This window comes from Lethenteron reissneri, chromosome 31, assembly GCF_015708825.2.
Source record: "Lethenteron reissneri isolate LAM-NWPU_2019-01 chromosome 31, ASM1570882v1, whole genome shotgun sequence".
Taxonomy (NCBI): Eukaryota; Metazoa; Chordata; class Hyperoartia; order Petromyzontiformes; family Petromyzontidae; genus Lethenteron; species Lethenteron reissneri.
This window is the reverse complement of record NC_083809.1, coordinates 11,006,484-11,022,952: the sequence shown is the minus strand read 5'-3', so window position 1 is coordinate 11,022,952 and position 16,469 is coordinate 11,006,484. Positions and strand designations below refer to the sequence as shown.

At 51.2% G+C, this 16,469-nt stretch overlaps 2 protein-coding genes across 7 annotated transcripts; one reads left to right on the top strand and one right to left on the bottom strand.

Annotated features, from left to right (window-relative positions):
* The first annotated feature begins 1,332 nt into the window (after window positions 1-1,332).
* Window positions 1,333-7,907, top strand: LOC133349794 (zinc finger protein 37 homolog). 4 transcript variants are annotated; one of them, XM_061563555.1, is made up of 7 exons: window positions 1,333-1,641; window positions 2,152-2,256; window positions 3,102-3,604; window positions 4,056-4,184; window positions 4,626-4,715; window positions 4,857-4,877; window positions 4,944-7,907. In XM_061563555.1, exons 3-7 carry the CDS (start codon window positions 3,124-3,126, stop codon window positions 5,816-5,818), a joined length of 1,596 nt encoding a protein of 531 aa, XP_061419539.1. In that variant the 5' UTR covers window positions 1,333-1,641; window positions 2,152-2,256; window positions 3,102-3,123; the 3' UTR covers window positions 5,819-7,907. The 4 variants fall into 4 exon arrangements, with proteins under 4 accessions (XP_061419539.1, XP_061419538.1, XP_061419536.1 ...); XM_061563554.1 differs by having other exon boundaries at window positions 2,152-2,236; window positions 4,857-7,907; XM_061563552.1 differs by having other exon boundaries at window positions 4,857-7,907.
* Window positions 7,908-9,737: 1,830 nt separating this feature from the next.
* On the bottom strand, window positions 9,738-15,305 carry LOC133349793 (anterior gradient protein 3-like). Of its 3 annotated transcripts, XM_061563548.1 has the most exons (9): window positions 15,172-15,305; window positions 14,399-14,492; window positions 13,106-13,213; window positions 12,227-12,290; window positions 11,837-11,889; window positions 11,304-11,380; window positions 10,989-11,052; window positions 10,716-10,799; window positions 9,738-10,225 (listed from the first exon to the last, which is right to left on the bottom strand). In XM_061563548.1, exons 3-9 carry the CDS (start codon window positions 13,203-13,205, stop codon window positions 10,176-10,178), a joined length of 492 nt encoding a protein of 163 aa, XP_061419532.1. In that variant the 5' UTR covers window positions 13,206-13,213; window positions 14,399-14,492; window positions 15,172-15,305; the 3' UTR covers window positions 9,738-10,175. The 3 variants fall into 3 exon arrangements, with proteins under 3 accessions (XP_061419532.1, XP_061419533.1, XP_061419535.1); XM_061563549.1 differs by lacking the exon at window positions 15,172-15,305 and having other exon boundaries at window positions 14,399-14,509; XM_061563551.1 differs by lacking the exons at window positions 14,399-14,492; window positions 15,172-15,305 and adding an exon at window positions 13,619-13,885.
* Between the last annotated feature and the right edge of the window lie 1,164 nt (window positions 15,306-16,469).

Genomic DNA, 16,469 nt, shown 5'->3' with positions numbered 1-16,469 from the left:
GAATGAATGTTGGAAGAAACGGGTGATTCCTGGCAGTGCTACCACCGTGGAGATGGGAGCTGTGAGATCAACTCGTCAACGAGGGGCGCTGTGGCGAGGTGTTAACTACCTCGTCTGGTACACAGGACGTCGTGGGTTCGATCCCGACGCTGACGCATGTCTATTTGGAGTGTGCGTGTTCTCTCCGTAGTCGCGTGGATTTTTCGCCGTGTCCTCCGATTTTTTTCCCTCCACATTTAGTAACGCGCGTGTCAAAGTTATTTGGCTGCTGCTATAAACTTCCACGCGATAAGCCACTCCGTTGAGCCATCATTGGTGGCCAGGTCGCTTCTGAAAAAAGCGATGTAGCTCGGTGGGCCTTAGCTGGTAAAATGGAAATGATTTAAATAGTTTTATAGATGAGATTGTGACATTGCAGCAGCGAGAGTGGATAGACTTGCTCATGATCACAATGAAGATGATCGTGATGCTCACGTGCCATGGAGCCATGATATCAGTTGTTGTGACGGTGTTCGATGACTCGCGCTCATTCAGCAGTCTATAAAAACAACGGCTACTGCAACTGATGATCAGCACTTATCAAAGTCCTCGATGTTGCTACCGTTTGCTGATGAGGATCCTACTTGTTTGCATTTTGACTGCTTGTGTTGTGGTTATTGCAAACATGATGCCTTGTATAAAGGTGTCAGTTTTTGTACCAGTTGAAAGGGTAAAACCCTATTACTAGATCCTACTGCTGTTGAAAGCCCGAGTTTGCTGCTCATGTTGGAGTAGCTGATGATCCTCCTCCTGCTGCCGTTGATGCTGATAATGATTATCCTGCAGCCGTTGATGATGATGACGGTGGTAATGATCCTCCTGCTGCCGTTGATGATAAGGGGCCGTCCATAAATGACGGCACGCACCTAGGGGGGGGGGGGGGTCGGACATTTGTGACGAGGGGGTTTGAGAAATGTGACGTCACATCAAAATGCGCAACTTTAAATAAATATAGACAACACGTTCTACTTAATTAGACTTTTTAATACATTTTTTCCTACAACATCAGAGTGCAGCGCCACATTAAATACGCACTACAATGACAAGAGTTTAAAGCGATTTGAAGCATGTTTTATTTTTTGGTGGGGGGGGGGGGAGCAGAGCTTTGTGACGTCATATTTGAGGGGGGTCTGACTTTTTGTGACGCCGTGTGACGTGGGAGGGGGTCAAAAATCGTCCAAAATCGCGTGACGTCATTTATGGACGGCCCCTTATGATGATAATGATCCTGCTGCCGCTGCTGATGTTGCCACTGCTGCCACTGCTGATGGCCGCATGCCGAGTGGCGGCCCCCACCGCCAGCCGCGGCACAGACGGCCCGTAACAATCAGCACACTCCCCCACGCGGGTCAATTGCGCGCGGCCGCCGATGAGTCTCGCCGCCGCCGCCGCCAGGGGGAGGCCGCGGTCACCAGGCCTGGGCCCTTCCCCGAGCCTCCTTCCTGAGTCGCAGATTCACGTGCAAGACGGCGGTGGCGGCGGTGGTGGCGGCGGTGGTGGTGGCTTTCAAGGAGGCGGGGTGGGGTGGGAGGCCGTCTAACGTCCCCGGGGGTGGGCCACAGGAGCGAGGGAGGTGGTGGAGTGAGGAGGTTGTTGTAGGAGGTGAGGTTACCGTGTGCGACGTGGGTGGTGGTGGTGGTGGTTGTGCTGGTGGTGGTGGCTGTGTGGTTTAAGTTCGTGCAGTAGCGGCCACGCCGAGTCGCGGAGACCGCGACTGTTGGAGCGGTCTCTGTGTGTGGATGCGCGGGTTTGCGGTGATGTTTCACTCCGGACATGCCTCGCGTGTCTTGCCGTGGCTCAAGCACCGCACTGGTGTCTCATCGTGGTGACGAGCACCTGCAGTTGTCCGTGACCTTAGAGTGCAGTGGTTGTCCACACATGGGCCCCCTCCAGCAGTGGATGAACGCACGGCTGCGGACATTTGCTAATGGGGATGCCGCTGAGCACGTTATTAGCTTTTGGAATAACAATTAAAAAATACATTTTAACGTCACCCTCTTCGTTGCTTTATACGACAAAAGTTGATGCCCGTTGTGATTATTATAGAGTCGGGGACCAGTTGACGAGAGGGCCTTGCGATGTTTGGTTTAATCCCATTAATTATCCCATCAGAATCCAGATAGGTGCATGCTGTCCAGCTCCTGGTCACCTTTAAGCCAAGTCTGAAGACACCTGCAGTCGGCACTCTCTCATCCAGGTGCAGACTGACACATTAAGGTCAGTTTAGCGCGTAGGCTTTGGCTACCAAAATTATATCCATTCCCAACTCGTAACTAATTAGCACGTTTTGTTTACGTGACAAACCTCACTGATTTGGCTGTGTCGGGTGGTGGCGGGGTTAACGACACATTTATATTTATTTGATCTAACCGCGCCCCAACCCCTAAAAAAAAATCTTTTTTTTGACATTAAAATAACTGACCATTCCCGGGATCAGAGGAGATGATGGTAGCAGTGGACTTCAAGTGCGGTACTGTTCTAAGATGGGCTGGGGTCAGAGACCCTGTGCCGCCCTCTCTGTCACCCACGGCACACTGCCACCTGCTCATGCCATGCGTGTGGCTACGTTGTGGTCAGCAGAGGGCAGCACAGCGTAGTACAGCAATACCCCGATTCACGTCTCTCCCCCCCCCCCCCACTTTTGCGTCGTTTCGCTAATACGTTGACACTTTATTAATGATTAACACCTCAACGTGATTTGCGTTGCTTCAACCCCCACGCATCGTCCCTCCTTTGTCGTTTTCCGTCGCCTCTCGGCCTCCGTCTCCACCACCTCCTGCCCTGTAAATCGCTTCGATTGACGTCGTTTCGATATTCATCGTCGCACCTTTCAGGAACGCATCACGTGACGTAAACCGGGGTATTATTGGACTCTACATTGTACCCACATCCGTGCTCACAGCCTTCACCAACCCGCGCTGACCCAGCGGTGAACTATGGTCAAATAACACCCAGGACCCGCAAGGCGGCGTGCGGAGGCTCTCATTCATCAGTGGGTCAACAAAACGGCCGCGTGTGTGTATACGTCAAAAAATGTCCTCCATCTGTTTCCGATTGCGCAGGGTTACGGTGACGACCTGCAAGATGGCAGCTGGGGTGGCTGTCGGCGGCCCCACGAGTTTTTCAGCGTGGCTGGGCACGCAAGGCGCCAGCGCGAGCATGGCGCTCGCACTGGAGCAGGAGCTGGGCATCGGCAGCGAGGATACGCTGCTGGCCTGCGCCGAGGACCCGCACATCCGGGCCGAGTTGCTCTCCCTCGCGCGGCGCCGGCTTCCCTTCGGCTCGTACGCTGTGCTGGCGCGCCTGCTGCGAGGGGTTTGGCGGTTGCGGATTGCGGCGGAAACGTTGGGGGGCGCGGAGGCGGCGGCGGCGGCGCTGCCGACGGACTCGTGCCAGCTCCGCTGCGGGGAGCACAGCCTGCTAAGCAGCCTGCTGCACGCCATCGTGATCACGCTCAGCAGCTTGAGCCAGGAGCTGCAGGAGTCGGCGGAGAGGTTCAGCTGCCTGGACGGCCTGGTGCAGGCGGGCGCCAGCCCACGGGGCACAGGCTCGCCGGTGCCAGCAGGTCTGCGAGCGATGGGCACGCAGGGCTGTTACAACGGCCAAACTTTGCGCAAGTGTGCACTGGCTGCCAGCGGATGGCACTTGCGGTGAAATCTTGTGCTGTGTGAGAGGATAGGCCCTTATGTGTGTCATTGTTAGCGGAGTGGTAGAGTCGTAGTTAGCGCGCTGCTCTACCAACGCAGCGACCCAGGTTTGATTCCTGCTCACGTTCAACACCAGTGATGATTATCTGAACCGGTTCTGGGCCTCCCCTAGGTCGATTCAGCCTCAAACAAGTACCTAGTGCGGTGTGTAAACATCGCCACTCGGGAGACAGAGGCGGTCAGGCGTGGTGCTGGCCACCCACCCCCTCGTGTACCGTTTCGGCATTCGTAGGTACTCGCTAACTGCACTTGCCCCTACAGTCTGTTAAGGCTATACAAGGATCTTTGTCTTTGTGTGTTATTGTGCAGAGGTAGTGGACAGCCCTGTTCCAGTGGAGTCTTCGTCCCCTGTGGATGCTTTCGGAGCGCTCGCAAACGAGGACCAAAACCCATCCCGTGCGTGGGATGTAAACATCAAAATGGAACCGGTCAGTGAAAGTAAGTCTGGCATTCGTAGAAATTGCAGTGGGGCCTTGTTTTCTTTCGAAATTAGCCACGTGGATGGTGGTGAGTGAGCCAGTGGACAGCTTCTGGAGTAGCCTGATGAGAAATATCTAAAAGACTGATGGCTAATGATGGAAGTAGCGCTACTTTCTGGTCCATGGTTTTAGATCGGTGACTGCAGTTGCACTGTGGGCTCGCCTGAATTTTTCCATCGGTGTAAGTGGTGGCTGCATCTGCTGTCCAATTGTTGCATGCGATTCAATACAAAGTCACAACTGTGACAACACAATGCAGCAATGTAAGCACTTGAGTGCAGTTGAAGGTGCCAACTTGGCTATCGTCGTAATTATTGACACACATTCAAAGTGTGAAAAGCTTCAAGTGATGTTCGATCATGTAAGGTGCCATTGGGCTCTTTCGTGTGCTGCGATGTAGGTACACCTGACAGCTCTGATGGGGTTTCTGGCCACAACTTGGATGTGTCTTTCGTGAAAGTGGAAGTGGAAACCGATTGCCTGGAGAACGGTGGGTCCAGCTCATGTTTCATTTTAAACTGGGCATCTATAGCATTAATGTTTGAACAGTTGTGTGTCTGTTTAATATAAAGAACGTGTTTGTTTTTGGTATGAAAGCAATGTTTAGCGTGCTTGGTTCTCCTGTGTGTAGGTGATGTGCCAGAGTCCAGTAGAAAAGAGGCATTAGAAGATCTGGCATGCCCGTGTCATCAGGGCGCTTCTGCCCAATGCTGCAGCAAGGAATATTGCAATAACGTAAATACGTTAAAGCAATGGAAAGCAGCCAGACTCACATACAAGTGGAATGACGACCAGGGCAGGTCACCGGACTGGGCTGTTGATAAAACGTCGCTCATGAGGAATAGCTACAATCCACGCTGTGGCAAGGGCAGTGGTAAGAAAGATTTGGGAGAAGTCTGGAATCCCAACCTGACTCTTGATCAGAGCGTGGTTCTCATTGAAGATGACAATCAGTTTACGGCTGAGAACAGTCTTGGGTATCAACACCGAGTGCATGCGACTCCAGGTGCTCAATCGCTGACGATGCACCTGGATAACGATGGCTCGCCTGTGCAGATATTCACACAGCCGGAGAGGACTTCTGCCACGGTCGACGAAGTTCATGGCACTGAAAATCAAGAAGACGCTGTTTCACCAATGGAGCCGCCACCGTCTCTGGGAGCGGCACAGGCAGAGGATGTGCCGTGTGTTGGCTGCGCGGAGTGTGGCCAGGAGTTTTTGCTGCCGGCTCAGTACGTGGAGCACGTTCGTTGTCACCGACGCGGCCGGGACGGCGGCGCGAACGACGGCGCCGCGGGAGGCGGCCGTCCCTTCACGTGCCCGCTCTGCGGGGCTTGCTTCTCGCACCTGTCGGCGCTCAACCGCCACCAGCGCACGCACACGGGCGAGCGGCCCTTCTCGTGCGAGGAGTGCGGCAAGCGCTTCACGCAGTCGTCGCACCTGAACCGCCACATGCGCACGCACACGGGGGAGAAGCCCTTCAAGTGCCTCCACTGCGGCAAGGGCTTCCTGCAGTCGTCCGACCTCGCTCGTCACCAGCGCACGCACGCACGCCGCCCCCACAGCCACCAACGCGATGATTCATCAGCATAGTCAACGAAGGACCGTTGTGCCAAATGCGTGACCTCTTGCGACAGCATTTGCATTAACTGATCTTGCTGCCATATACCAGTGTCTCAAGTAATTTGTTTGATCCACGTATCACGATGGCGGTGCCATTCGTTTGAGGGTCGCAGTCCACCTCAAACGTTAACCGCCAACTGAAGTGCACAATTTGCTGGAGATTGTGCATCCAGACAGGCGACGTATCTAAAAAGTGACAACAATCTCCCTCCAATTGCGAGGAGACCGGTCGCAGATGCTAATGGTGACATTTCCGACGAAGTTGGATGCCAAAAAGACATCTTTGGCATCGCATGTGGAAGAACTGTAGCCGATCCAAATGAGCTTGAAGCAAACTGACAACGCAGCTCTGGCAGACTCTCAATTTGGTGCCCAGACTGAAACGTTTCTGGGACCGAATGTGGCTCAGACCTTTCATTATACCTGAGGCCAGGCCGATCCGGCGCATAACTCCAGGTCTACGTCGTCCATCAGTGGTCTGTTCAGATCCCAGGTAGAGAAATTCCTCCACTGCTCCGACAGCATTACCATTAATTATGCAGTTTGCTTCTGGAGGTCCAGAGCCTAAGTTCAGCAATTGAGATTTCCACCCGAGATTGGGGTGGCTACAAAATATCTCCACGATTGCCAAACGTCTTCATTTCAATAACATTGACATCCCTTTGACTTCACCGATTTTTATTTTGTTTGAGTGTTCACATGTGTAGGTTACAAAGAGGTCGTGAGAAACCTGTTCTTGGCATTGGGAGAGGACACTTCTTTTTTTAATATCATTACTCTGCTTGTTTACCCAGGAAAGCCTAACTTAGTCTCGACTCTTTTTCAGGAGGGTCCTGCCAGGAGGTTCGCAGTTGTTTCCCAGTTAAGCGATTTGCAAGTTATTTTCAAATTGAGCAAATCTGGATCATGACACGAGAGTACAATAGTCTATTGTTCGTCTAATAATGTCATGGGATCATTAACGTCCACTCTGAAACAGACGGTGTGTATTTTATTGTTAATACACATGCAGTATTAACCGGGGCAGCCTGCCAGATTCAAACCGCAAACCTCTGCGGGAAGCGGAAAATCCAACCGACCAAACTGAACACACAACCATCGTTTTGCACTCGGAAAAAACAAAAATGCTTTTTATATGATTGCTTTGTAACAGTTCTTATGTGTGCCAGCATTAATATTTGTACCAGAAACTAGCAGGAATAAAACTTTTTTTATAGAAACGGATTTGTTTGATCTTGAAATTGTATGCACTATCACAGTGGAATGTGAGAGAATGACTGAACGATGGGCTAAGATGTTTAATGTGCGAGTACATTAGTGACATTCACAAACTCAATCCAGTGAATATTCGCTGCTTGCCAAACACTCTGCCAATAAAATAAAAACTCAACACTATTGTCAATATTGCCTTAAAACAGAAATATATATATAGTGGGCTAAAGTTTTTTGACGTTCGCCCCTAAAAAAAGATACGATCATAACATTCAATGTTGCACTACACTGCCTGCTACCTTCAAATATTAAAGCTGATTTATGGACAGCATTTCCATTAACGGATGTTGAATAGCTAATCCACCCACAAAATTGTTGATAAACTGGTTTCACCGAGTTTTTTTGTTTTATCTCCAACTAGAATCCACTCTGTCATCTACTCTAACGAAGGTTCATTTCCCGAAACGGCCGATTACTGTAAATGTTTTTCTTTAGCTACATTGTTAACATGTACGGCTGCCAACACTTGTCATTTCGCTACTGAAGGCTCTCCCCTATGCCGTTTCAGTCAATGTACCTTAACCAGCACGTTGAAGTATGGTCAAACATTGTCCATGATGAATACTGCGTTGTGAGACCATCTAGCAGTGGATTGAAAAAGGACGATATACTGTACATTGTTTTGTGTTATGCACTGTTCTGAATCACGCGTGCGTTTGCCCATGCACTTTGCAAAGTGTGCAATTACACTCCATTCCTAAAGCATACGAACATTTCGACGGAATTTACTTACCAGTGATGTTTAAATAATAGTTGCGGGGCGGGGTTAGGGTGGAAGTGTCCAGGACATATAACCCTTATGGCGGGACCCTGGGGTCCCGAATAAACGGAAGTCTAAATCGTAATTATTTTCCTTATTTTTGGCGACTCCGTCCCACCGCGCACATAAACGCCGCGACTCACCTGGCGCGGAACATTCTGTTGTCGCGTCGTCCAAGCGCAGCAGCGAAGACGAATGCGCAGAAGAAACAAAACTTTTCTACTTTGATTAGCGCATCGTGTAGAGCTCGTCGACAGGAATAGATTGCCGTATCGTTCGCATTCAACAGACATAAAATGACGTTGCAACGCAGTTTATGCGAGAGCCGGGGGCTTATGGAACCTCGGGGTCCCGCCATAAGATGAATATGCGCTGGGCTCATATTCTTAGGTTTTTTCGGTAAAGTCACGTATGTGACTTTACCGAAAAAACCTAAGAATATGATTCCTTGCAGTCACGAAAGCTTCAAATCTAGAATTAATGCGCTGGGCTTTAGACCAACAGTTTTGGATGTGATTCAGAGGCAAAAGGCTTGGCTTGGTTCAGGCAGTAGGTGGCGACACGAATACACTCACTGTAACGCCGTGTCTGGCAATCCGATCTCCCCTGTGCCCGAGCTCGCAGAGCGCCGCGAAAGAGCCAGGGGGTACACGATGCACACCTCCCCCAGGGCGGATGTAACAGGAATAGGGCCGCTGGCGAAGACACCGGCGGGCGAGACCTGTCCATGATCCAGACGCATCCACCCGTGTTCAGTGGAAATTTACCAGCGTCCCGACCGTGAAATACAATGTTCTTGCAGTCCCCGTGTTCAAATAATGCCTGATTGATGAGCATTTACTGGAATTGCCCGTCCTGGAAAGCTGGTTGAAATCTCATTTCAAAGCACCCGAGCTTTGCTTTATTCTCCACAAAGGCCCTTTGAGCTAATGAAACCCAATTCGGCGAGTCGACCAGGCTTGCCCTACCCCCACAGCCCCCTACACATATCACCCCCCTACACACACACACACACACGCGAAAGGGCGTTGATACGATCAGTTGCCATGGGTTATGGCCAAGCATGATGGTGCTTTGGAAGCAAGGGTTGGTGGAACACGGAGTATTGAAACTTCAACTCAATGGGCAGAGACAGCCAGCACAGCAAGTAGGTTCTAGAATCCGTCTGTCTACCATTGGACATTATCTCCTCTTACGTGTGGGTTTTCTCTGGTTCCTCCCCGACACGAACACCTCTTAAAATAAAATGACTCGAAGATCCATCTCGAAAAGGTTACGAGTCAGTGATGCTGTCCTGGGAAGTCATTAGCGCGTGCATTTCTTTACGCGTTCACGTCACTTGGCTGTACCTGGGGGAACTGGAAAACCAGGCTTCCCCCACCCCCCAGTTGCATAGCTTAGAGCAGAGTCCAGGAGGCTCGGTTCTGCCCGTGTACCTACCTGGTTGACACACCGCTCCCTCTTTCCTCAGCTGAATGGGGGTAGCAGTTGCTTTGACCTTTGCTAGAATGCTCAGGGGCAAGGCAATGCGCACTTTGAATGCTGCATTCGTTTTGTTTGGAGCGTTGGTTGGCGTTAACGCCCTTTCCAAACACCTCGCGTAACTGCACCCCCCACTCCCTCCTCCTGTGCAACGAGGCCATTCAGTTCTGCTGCGATGTCGACAGCAGTTAAAAGCCACCCCCGTGCCTTTAACACAAGTGCCGGCAAGGTGCAGCTGTGCGCCTGTCAAAATTGTGGCTCCTCCAGAGCCACACAATGCACACTGCTGCTGGGTCTCGTCAGCTCAAATGTATCGGGGGTAAAAATGATGCTACTCTGTGGAATTGTGCACAGAATACGATCGCACACGGTGGCCACATGGGTTTTGACTTTTATTTTAACAACCAGACACACTTGCACGCACCTAGAGATGTCCACGTTGTTGCTTCAGTAAGTTTCCATTTCATTACTGCAAACATGTACTTCACAGATGCGTGTTAAAGTAAAAATGTCACATGGGATGATTTCGGTGAAAAAATTACGGAGGCATTAACCTGTAACACAAAATCCAACACTTAGAAAGCACAATTGCGAAAGGGGGAAAACAAAACATGCTTGTCAATCGATTAGAGCAAGAAAAATAACATACAAGGCAACAGACATTTATCAGTGTGTGCTTGTTATTTTGTGTGCGTCGTCTGTAAGCCTTCCCCGAGTCCACGTTCGGGATACTGCAGGCCAGAGGCAGCGCACAGACGCACGGAGGCACTGCACCGTGCCACCACGTGCGTCTGATGGGAGAGGGCCCCTGCCCTACAGCTCGTTCTTGAGCAGCTGCTTGGCCTTTTTCATGTTGTCCATCACTGGAGGAGAAACCGGACAGAGGCAGTTTTAAGACCGGCACATAGGCGAAGGTTGGGCACACACGGTTTTTACATTGTACCAGCTCATTGTATTGATCCACTGCTGGATGAGAGAGGCCCTCTTCCATGCAATGGAAGTTGTGCGGGTTATGATGTTTTCATACTTTGCGTTGGATCAGTGCAGGTCGGTGAAGGCGGTGATTATGGACGTGAGAGCATAGATGTGCAGTAACAACGACGTATTTCACCCAAGTGTGCCCTCTCCTGCCCACCTTGTCGTCTCACAGCCCCTTACAACCTGTTTATGGGTGGTGCTCACCCAGCCAAGTACAACGGAGGAACAAACCCAGCTTAACTTCCTTCATCCGAGGTGATCAGGCACATTCTGGGCGGTTTTGTCACAGGGGAAAGGGGCATGCATTTACATGGAGGAAAATGTATTGTAGGGCTTCTGTGCAACTTGGCAAAACAGGGCTGTGGTGGTACTCACGGAGATCGATGTCCTTGGGCTCGTAGGTGTACAGTCGGTTGTGGTAGGGTCCCGTGATGTCAGCTCGCACCGTCAGGGATGGATCTGCCACAGTACATGAACGTCACCACCACCGTCTGCTACAAGACTCTACAGACGGCAGCAACAAAGCTGACATATTTAGACAGTTGACGAGGTTCTCTGAGGGTTTCCCTGGCTGCTCCTCTTTGTGCTCATGACACGGGGTGTGTGCGCGTGTGTGGGGCTCAGCAGGCCGTGCTGGGAATCACTCACCCACAAACATGATGCGCGGCACGTAGGCCCCGTCCGGGCTCAGGTTCTTATCCGTCGTCTCGTGCTGTTGGCGCGCGCGTACGTGGGACACCCTTGTGCATTAGTCGCGGCACAACAGGACGCTCGCAGCGTCGTAAAGCAAACAAGCAGGAGATGATGCTGTAATCTCATTAGCAGCATGTGTGTGCGTTCTTTCAATTTAGTGAAATTGCATTGTGACATACACAGTCCTCTGGAGACGCAAGAGAGAGTTCTCTTGTTCTCCCGCACATTTTCCCCCCACGAAAAATGGACGCAAAAAAAAAGACCCTTTACCATGAGATTGAGCATGATGAAATCTTCATCTGCCATCTTCTGCAGCCCTTGTGACGAGGCAAATGCTTTTTTGAGGGCTGGGTAGAAAGAAACATCAATGAACGGATGTTTGTGAATTGACCGGGCACACACGAGTTGAACATTATGATACCTCCTTTACCAGTGGCAAAATATAGTAATAGGTTTTTACCCTTTCAACTGGTACAAAAACTGACACCTTTATACAAGGCATCATGTTTGCAATAACCACAACACAAGCAGTCAACGTCATCTGGTCCAACACCAATGGAGACTAGGCTCTAAGAAAAGCTGTCTCGGGTGTGGACCATCAACTTCAAGGACAGTGCATATCATTATCATCATCGGAGTTGTTTCTTTTTGTTTGCATTTTGACTGCTTGTGTTGTGGTTATTGCAAACATGATGCCTTGTATAAAGGTGTCAGTTTTTGTACCAGTTGAAAGGGTAAAAACCTATTACTAGAGTTGAACATTGTGCCATGATTGGCCGGTGTGTGTGGCAGTAAAGACTTACACTGGCAGTATTCGCAAGACTCCAGGTGATGAATCACCATCAGTGGCTTGTTGCTGTTGGGGGTGAGGAGAGGGCAGGGTCACTTTACACCACAGCCAAAGCTGAGAGCAAAATGGGACACAAAGGCCTCCCTAAGGGCATCACACACAAAGTGGCCATGAAATAACTGCCCACCGTTCATTTATCAGAATATTTATTTATACTGGAGGAATCCGATGAGCTATAAAGCTTTTTTCACATGTCTAGTAGCCACGAGGCTCCCCTTAACTGCCCAACGCTGATAGAAATGTTCAAATCAAGGAAGTGATTGGCATTTGTAGTGAACAACCCTTAGCAGGATACAATTGATAACATTTGCAGATAAAAAACGGAACTTTGAAATGAACTTACGAATTCTGGCTCTTGAAGAGCCCCTCCTCGTAGGTCTGCACCCACTCGATCTCATCGCCCCACCCTGCCAGGAGACCGTGACAGAAGCGAGGAGGGAAGATCAGAGGAAGAGTCAGAAAGGGTGGCCAGTGGAAGCAATACAATTCATTCAATAGCAGCAAAGTGATTTGAGGATGGAACTTTATGGGTTTTTTTCCCCAATCAAAGTTGCCGAGCACAACAAGCCCAAAGGTCCAAAACACCAAGCAGTCAGCAACCAAAAGAAAATTATTCAAGTTGCATTTCTTGAATAAAGCAAGGTTATAAGAACTCTGGGGAAAAAAACCACACCAACGATGGGAGGGAATTCCGAACAATGTTGCGAGGAGAGCAGGGGAACGCACGACGTGCATCTACTGGATTGACGATGTTCCCTCAATCCGCTTCGTATGGATATTGAACTTCTTTTGCACCGTACGTAGCCAACCGTGCTAATCGGAGGTGCTCAGTGACGAACTGGGACTAAAATCGGCCCAGGCACCGGTCCAAATTGGCCTTTTGGGCTGGTCAAAAAAACAAATGGGCCAGTGAGGACGAATCTTTGGGGCTGCTGAATACGGGGACTCAATGCCAACTGAGAGGTTGAATAAGCAATGAAGCATTCACATTAAACGTGCTAAAATATTTTTTACTTCATATTTTTTATTTACAATTTCCCCACACATACCGGCCCACCGGGTATTTGCCCTATGGCCAATGCGGGCCCAGAGAAGTTCTTCACCAACAGATCGCCGCCGCTCGTGTGATCGACACGTTTTGAAATCAAAATTGGAGGTCCTTCGCAGCTGCACCCTCCCGGAAGAAGGCCGAGATGGCCGTGTCTGGATGCGGGTGGCACACCTCGAGAGAGTGTCTGCGGCTTCCTCTTGGTCATGGATGCAGTGGCGACCGTCAGCACCGCCGTCAGGCACATCACCAGGGTTGTAATACACAGCTTCATGGTAGCAGCTGCGATGGACAACACAACACAGCAGCGTGCTCATGCACCAGCAGCAGAGGAAATAATAGCCTCGATCACCGTTTCAAACAAATTAAATGTTGCTCAGTATCCTTGATTTGATTTAAGCAGGAGATTTTATAAACGCACAGCACCGCGGTTGTAGCGCAGAAGTGAAACGGTTGCTTCGTTGGTAAGGATTTCTTGGGTCACCTGAACTAACACAATGTTTTTTTAAATATACATTTTAATTCAACACGTGTAGGTGAAACGTTACAATATATTAATACAGCACAATGCGAATAAGGCCAAGTAAAAAGAAAATCTAAATAGCAATCACAATTATAAATACTGTATGTACAAAAATACCAAGGTGGCTATTTACAAAGGAGAGTGATGAGATTTAGGCGACTTACAGTCGAGGTGGTAGTGAAGAAACTTTGGTCACACGCAATCTCATCAAACGTGCACCGGCTTAGGCAGTCGGGTGAATAAAAAAACCCGAAAACGAGCGTGGGTCGCAGCATTCACTTAAACGTTGCGGTCGAGGCCAATGCTTTGTCGAGACACCCAGTGGTGTTTGTCGAAATCGCGCACGTGACGAGGAAGGTAATCTCACGTTCAAGGTGATCTCGCTCACGTTGAGCTACACGAGGAAGCGCGTCTGACGACTTCACGCCGGGATGGGCGGACACCACCGGCTCTCTCGCCCACCTCTTCGACGCAAAGATGGAAGGGAAAGAAAAAAACCCCAAGCCGGCTCACAGACACCGGCCACTCCACCCTGGCACTACTGCCTACATCTGATCAAGTAACTGTAATGGTCTATTATTAGTTGTGGGGGTGGGAATGCTTGCCACTAACCGCCCAAGGTTTTCACGATTACAAAAGGTGGTACTGTAAATATACGCGATACTGTGTCGATCACGTTCTGGCTTCTTAAAACTTCGCATGACCGAATTCAACATCAAACTGGGGCGACGTTTCGCTCAAACTGCTTTGAGTTTCGCCAGGTACTGTGTGTGGTCTTACTTGCAAATCTAGCCTGTGGCCGAAGGTCGCTCTCTCTCTCTCTCTCTGCTTGCACTACACTCTCATCGTCTCCCTCCCTCTCCTGGAGCCTCGCGGCCGTGAGTGCAAGCAAGATCGGCCTCGCCGTGAGTGCAAGCAAGATCGGCCTCGCCGTAAGCGCTCACCTGCTCGCAGGACGAGACGACAGGTCGGACGCAACGAGGAAGTCGGCGGTCTCCCTACTTCTTCACACCTGGAGCTGCGTGTGTGGGCGGTCACCTGTGCACGCCCACACACACATCTACACGTCGACACGTGCACGCCCCACACACCTCTACACGTCAACACGTGCACGCCCCACACACCTGTACACGTGTACACGAGTGCACGCCCCACACACCGGTACACGTGTACACGTGTGCACGCCCCACACACCTGTACACGTGTACACGTGTACACGTGTGCACGCCCCACACACCTGTACACGTGTGCACGCCCCACACACCTGTACACGTGTGCACGCCCCACACACCTGTACACGTGTACACGTGTGCACGCCCCACACACCTGTACACGTGTGCACGCCCCACACACCTGTACACGTGTACACGTGTGCACGCCCCACACACCTGTACACGTGTGCACGCCCCACACACCGGTACACCTGTGCACGCCACACACACCTGTACACACCCACACACACAAAGACCCCCTCCACCACCGCCCGAGTGTTTAACACACCGGGACCTAGTTACGCATTTAAGGCTGAGTCGACCTAGGGTAATCCCACAACAAGTTTATGTGTTCGTCGTCGATGTTGACTGCGAGCGGAAAACGAACTCGGTTGGGCGGGTTCGTAGCGTGGTGCGCTAACCGCTGCACCACCGCTCCTCTTTGTAGAACATTTTAAACAAACTCACACCTGGATACTACCATGCGGTGCGAGCCTCCGTCTCACCTGTAGTGAGTCCAGGCGTGGTGGTGCACACCTGTGAGACGGCGCTTTTGAAGGCAAGGGTTGGTGGATCACGGAGAGATTCGTGAAGCTCCCAACGCCTCCCCTCCCCCTCCCGTGTGTCCCTGCAAGTCTCTACGGGCTGCCGAGTGTTAGCTCCTGGCGCACGTGGTGGGGTTTCTCCAGGTGCTCTGCATTGCCCCCACGCGAAGCAAAACGCCGAACATCCCAATGCAGAGGAGACTCGATTGTCGACTTACTGCGGCTTTTATGGACAATTCGATTAAATACGATGATGATGATGATAGTGCTTGCTTATGAACCGAATTCAACATTGGCTGAGAAACGGTAGATGTTGATACACTGCATATGCGCCCGGGAATTTGAGTTCTTATAAAATAATTAACCACGCGCACTAATCATTGACTGGGCCGCCCTTCGTCGTCGTCTGTGCGTGTGTGTCACACTCCAGTCGAGTGCTACAGCCGAGTGTGTGTGTGACAGTGGAGTGTTTTTAAGTGTGTGTGTGTTTTATTAGCGTGTGTGTGTGTGTGCCTTACATAGCGCGTATTTTATAGCGAGCCGTCTACGTTGGACTGTGTGGGGTTATCAGCAAGGTTTGTGCAACAATTCATTGACTCAGCGGGTTCGGGTGTTTGGCCAGAAACCACTCGAGCTGAGAGATGGGAGAGGGGGGCTCCGTTGCCTGGAGTGACGGCAGCGGCCTCACTCCACGTGGCCGCGGGGAGACGCCACGGGGCGGGGCTTAGGCGCTCGGAGGGCGGGGCTTAGCGCCTGAGGGGCGGAGTCCCCCGGCGCAGCAAGGATGATTCGTCGTTGTGTGATTGGCTGGCCGTGCAAGGTGGGGGGAGGGCGGGGGAAGAGGGCTCTCCCCCTCACCCCGAATCTCCAGGCTCCACGAGGCGGCCCCCCAACCCCTCCCGAGTGTCCAGAGTCGATGCAGGAGACACGTGTGTTGAGTCGGGCACGTGTGTTGAGTCGGGCACGTGTGTTGAGACGGGCACGTGTGTTGAGTCGGGCACGTGTGTTGAGTTGAAACGGGCACGTGTGTTTGCGGCGGGCACGTGTGTTGAGGCGGGGTCGTGTGTTGCGGCGGTCACGTATGTTGAGTTGAGACGGGCACGTGTGTTGCGGCGGGCACGTGTGTTGAGTCGAGTCGGACACGTGTGTTGCGTCCAACACGTGTTGCGGCGGGAGCGTGTTACGGCGGTCAAACACACACACAGTCAGCTGGCATAGCCGTTGCTGAGCAAAAACTGGCATAGCTGGCTCAGCTGGTA

Bases quoted from the DNA above. Each gene is read 5' to 3' on its own strand.
- LOC133349794 (XM_061563553.1), top strand. From the start codon at position 3,124: ATGGCAGCTGGGGTGGCTGTCGGCGGCCCCACGAGTTTTTCAGCGTGG. The intron at 3,605-4,055 runs GTCTGCGAGCGA...GTTATTGTGCAG, and splicing joins AGGCTCGCCGGTGCCAGCAG to AGGTAGTGGACAGCCCTGTT. The intron at 4,185-4,625 runs GTAAGTCTGGCA...GCTGCGATGTAG, and splicing joins AATGGAACCGGTCAGTGAAA to GTACACCTGACAGCTCTGAT.
- LOC133349793 (XM_061563548.1), bottom strand. From the start codon at position 13,205: ATGAAGCTGTGTATTACAACCCTGGTGATGTGCCTGACGGCGGTGCTG. The intron at 11,890-12,226 runs GTAAGTTCATTT...CACCCCCAACAG, and splicing joins CTCTTCAAGAGCCAGAATTC to CAACAAGCCACTGATGGTGA. The intron at 11,053-11,303 runs GTAAAGGGTCTT...GCGCGCCAACAG, and splicing joins TCATCATGCTCAATCTCATG to CACGAGACGACGGATAAGAA.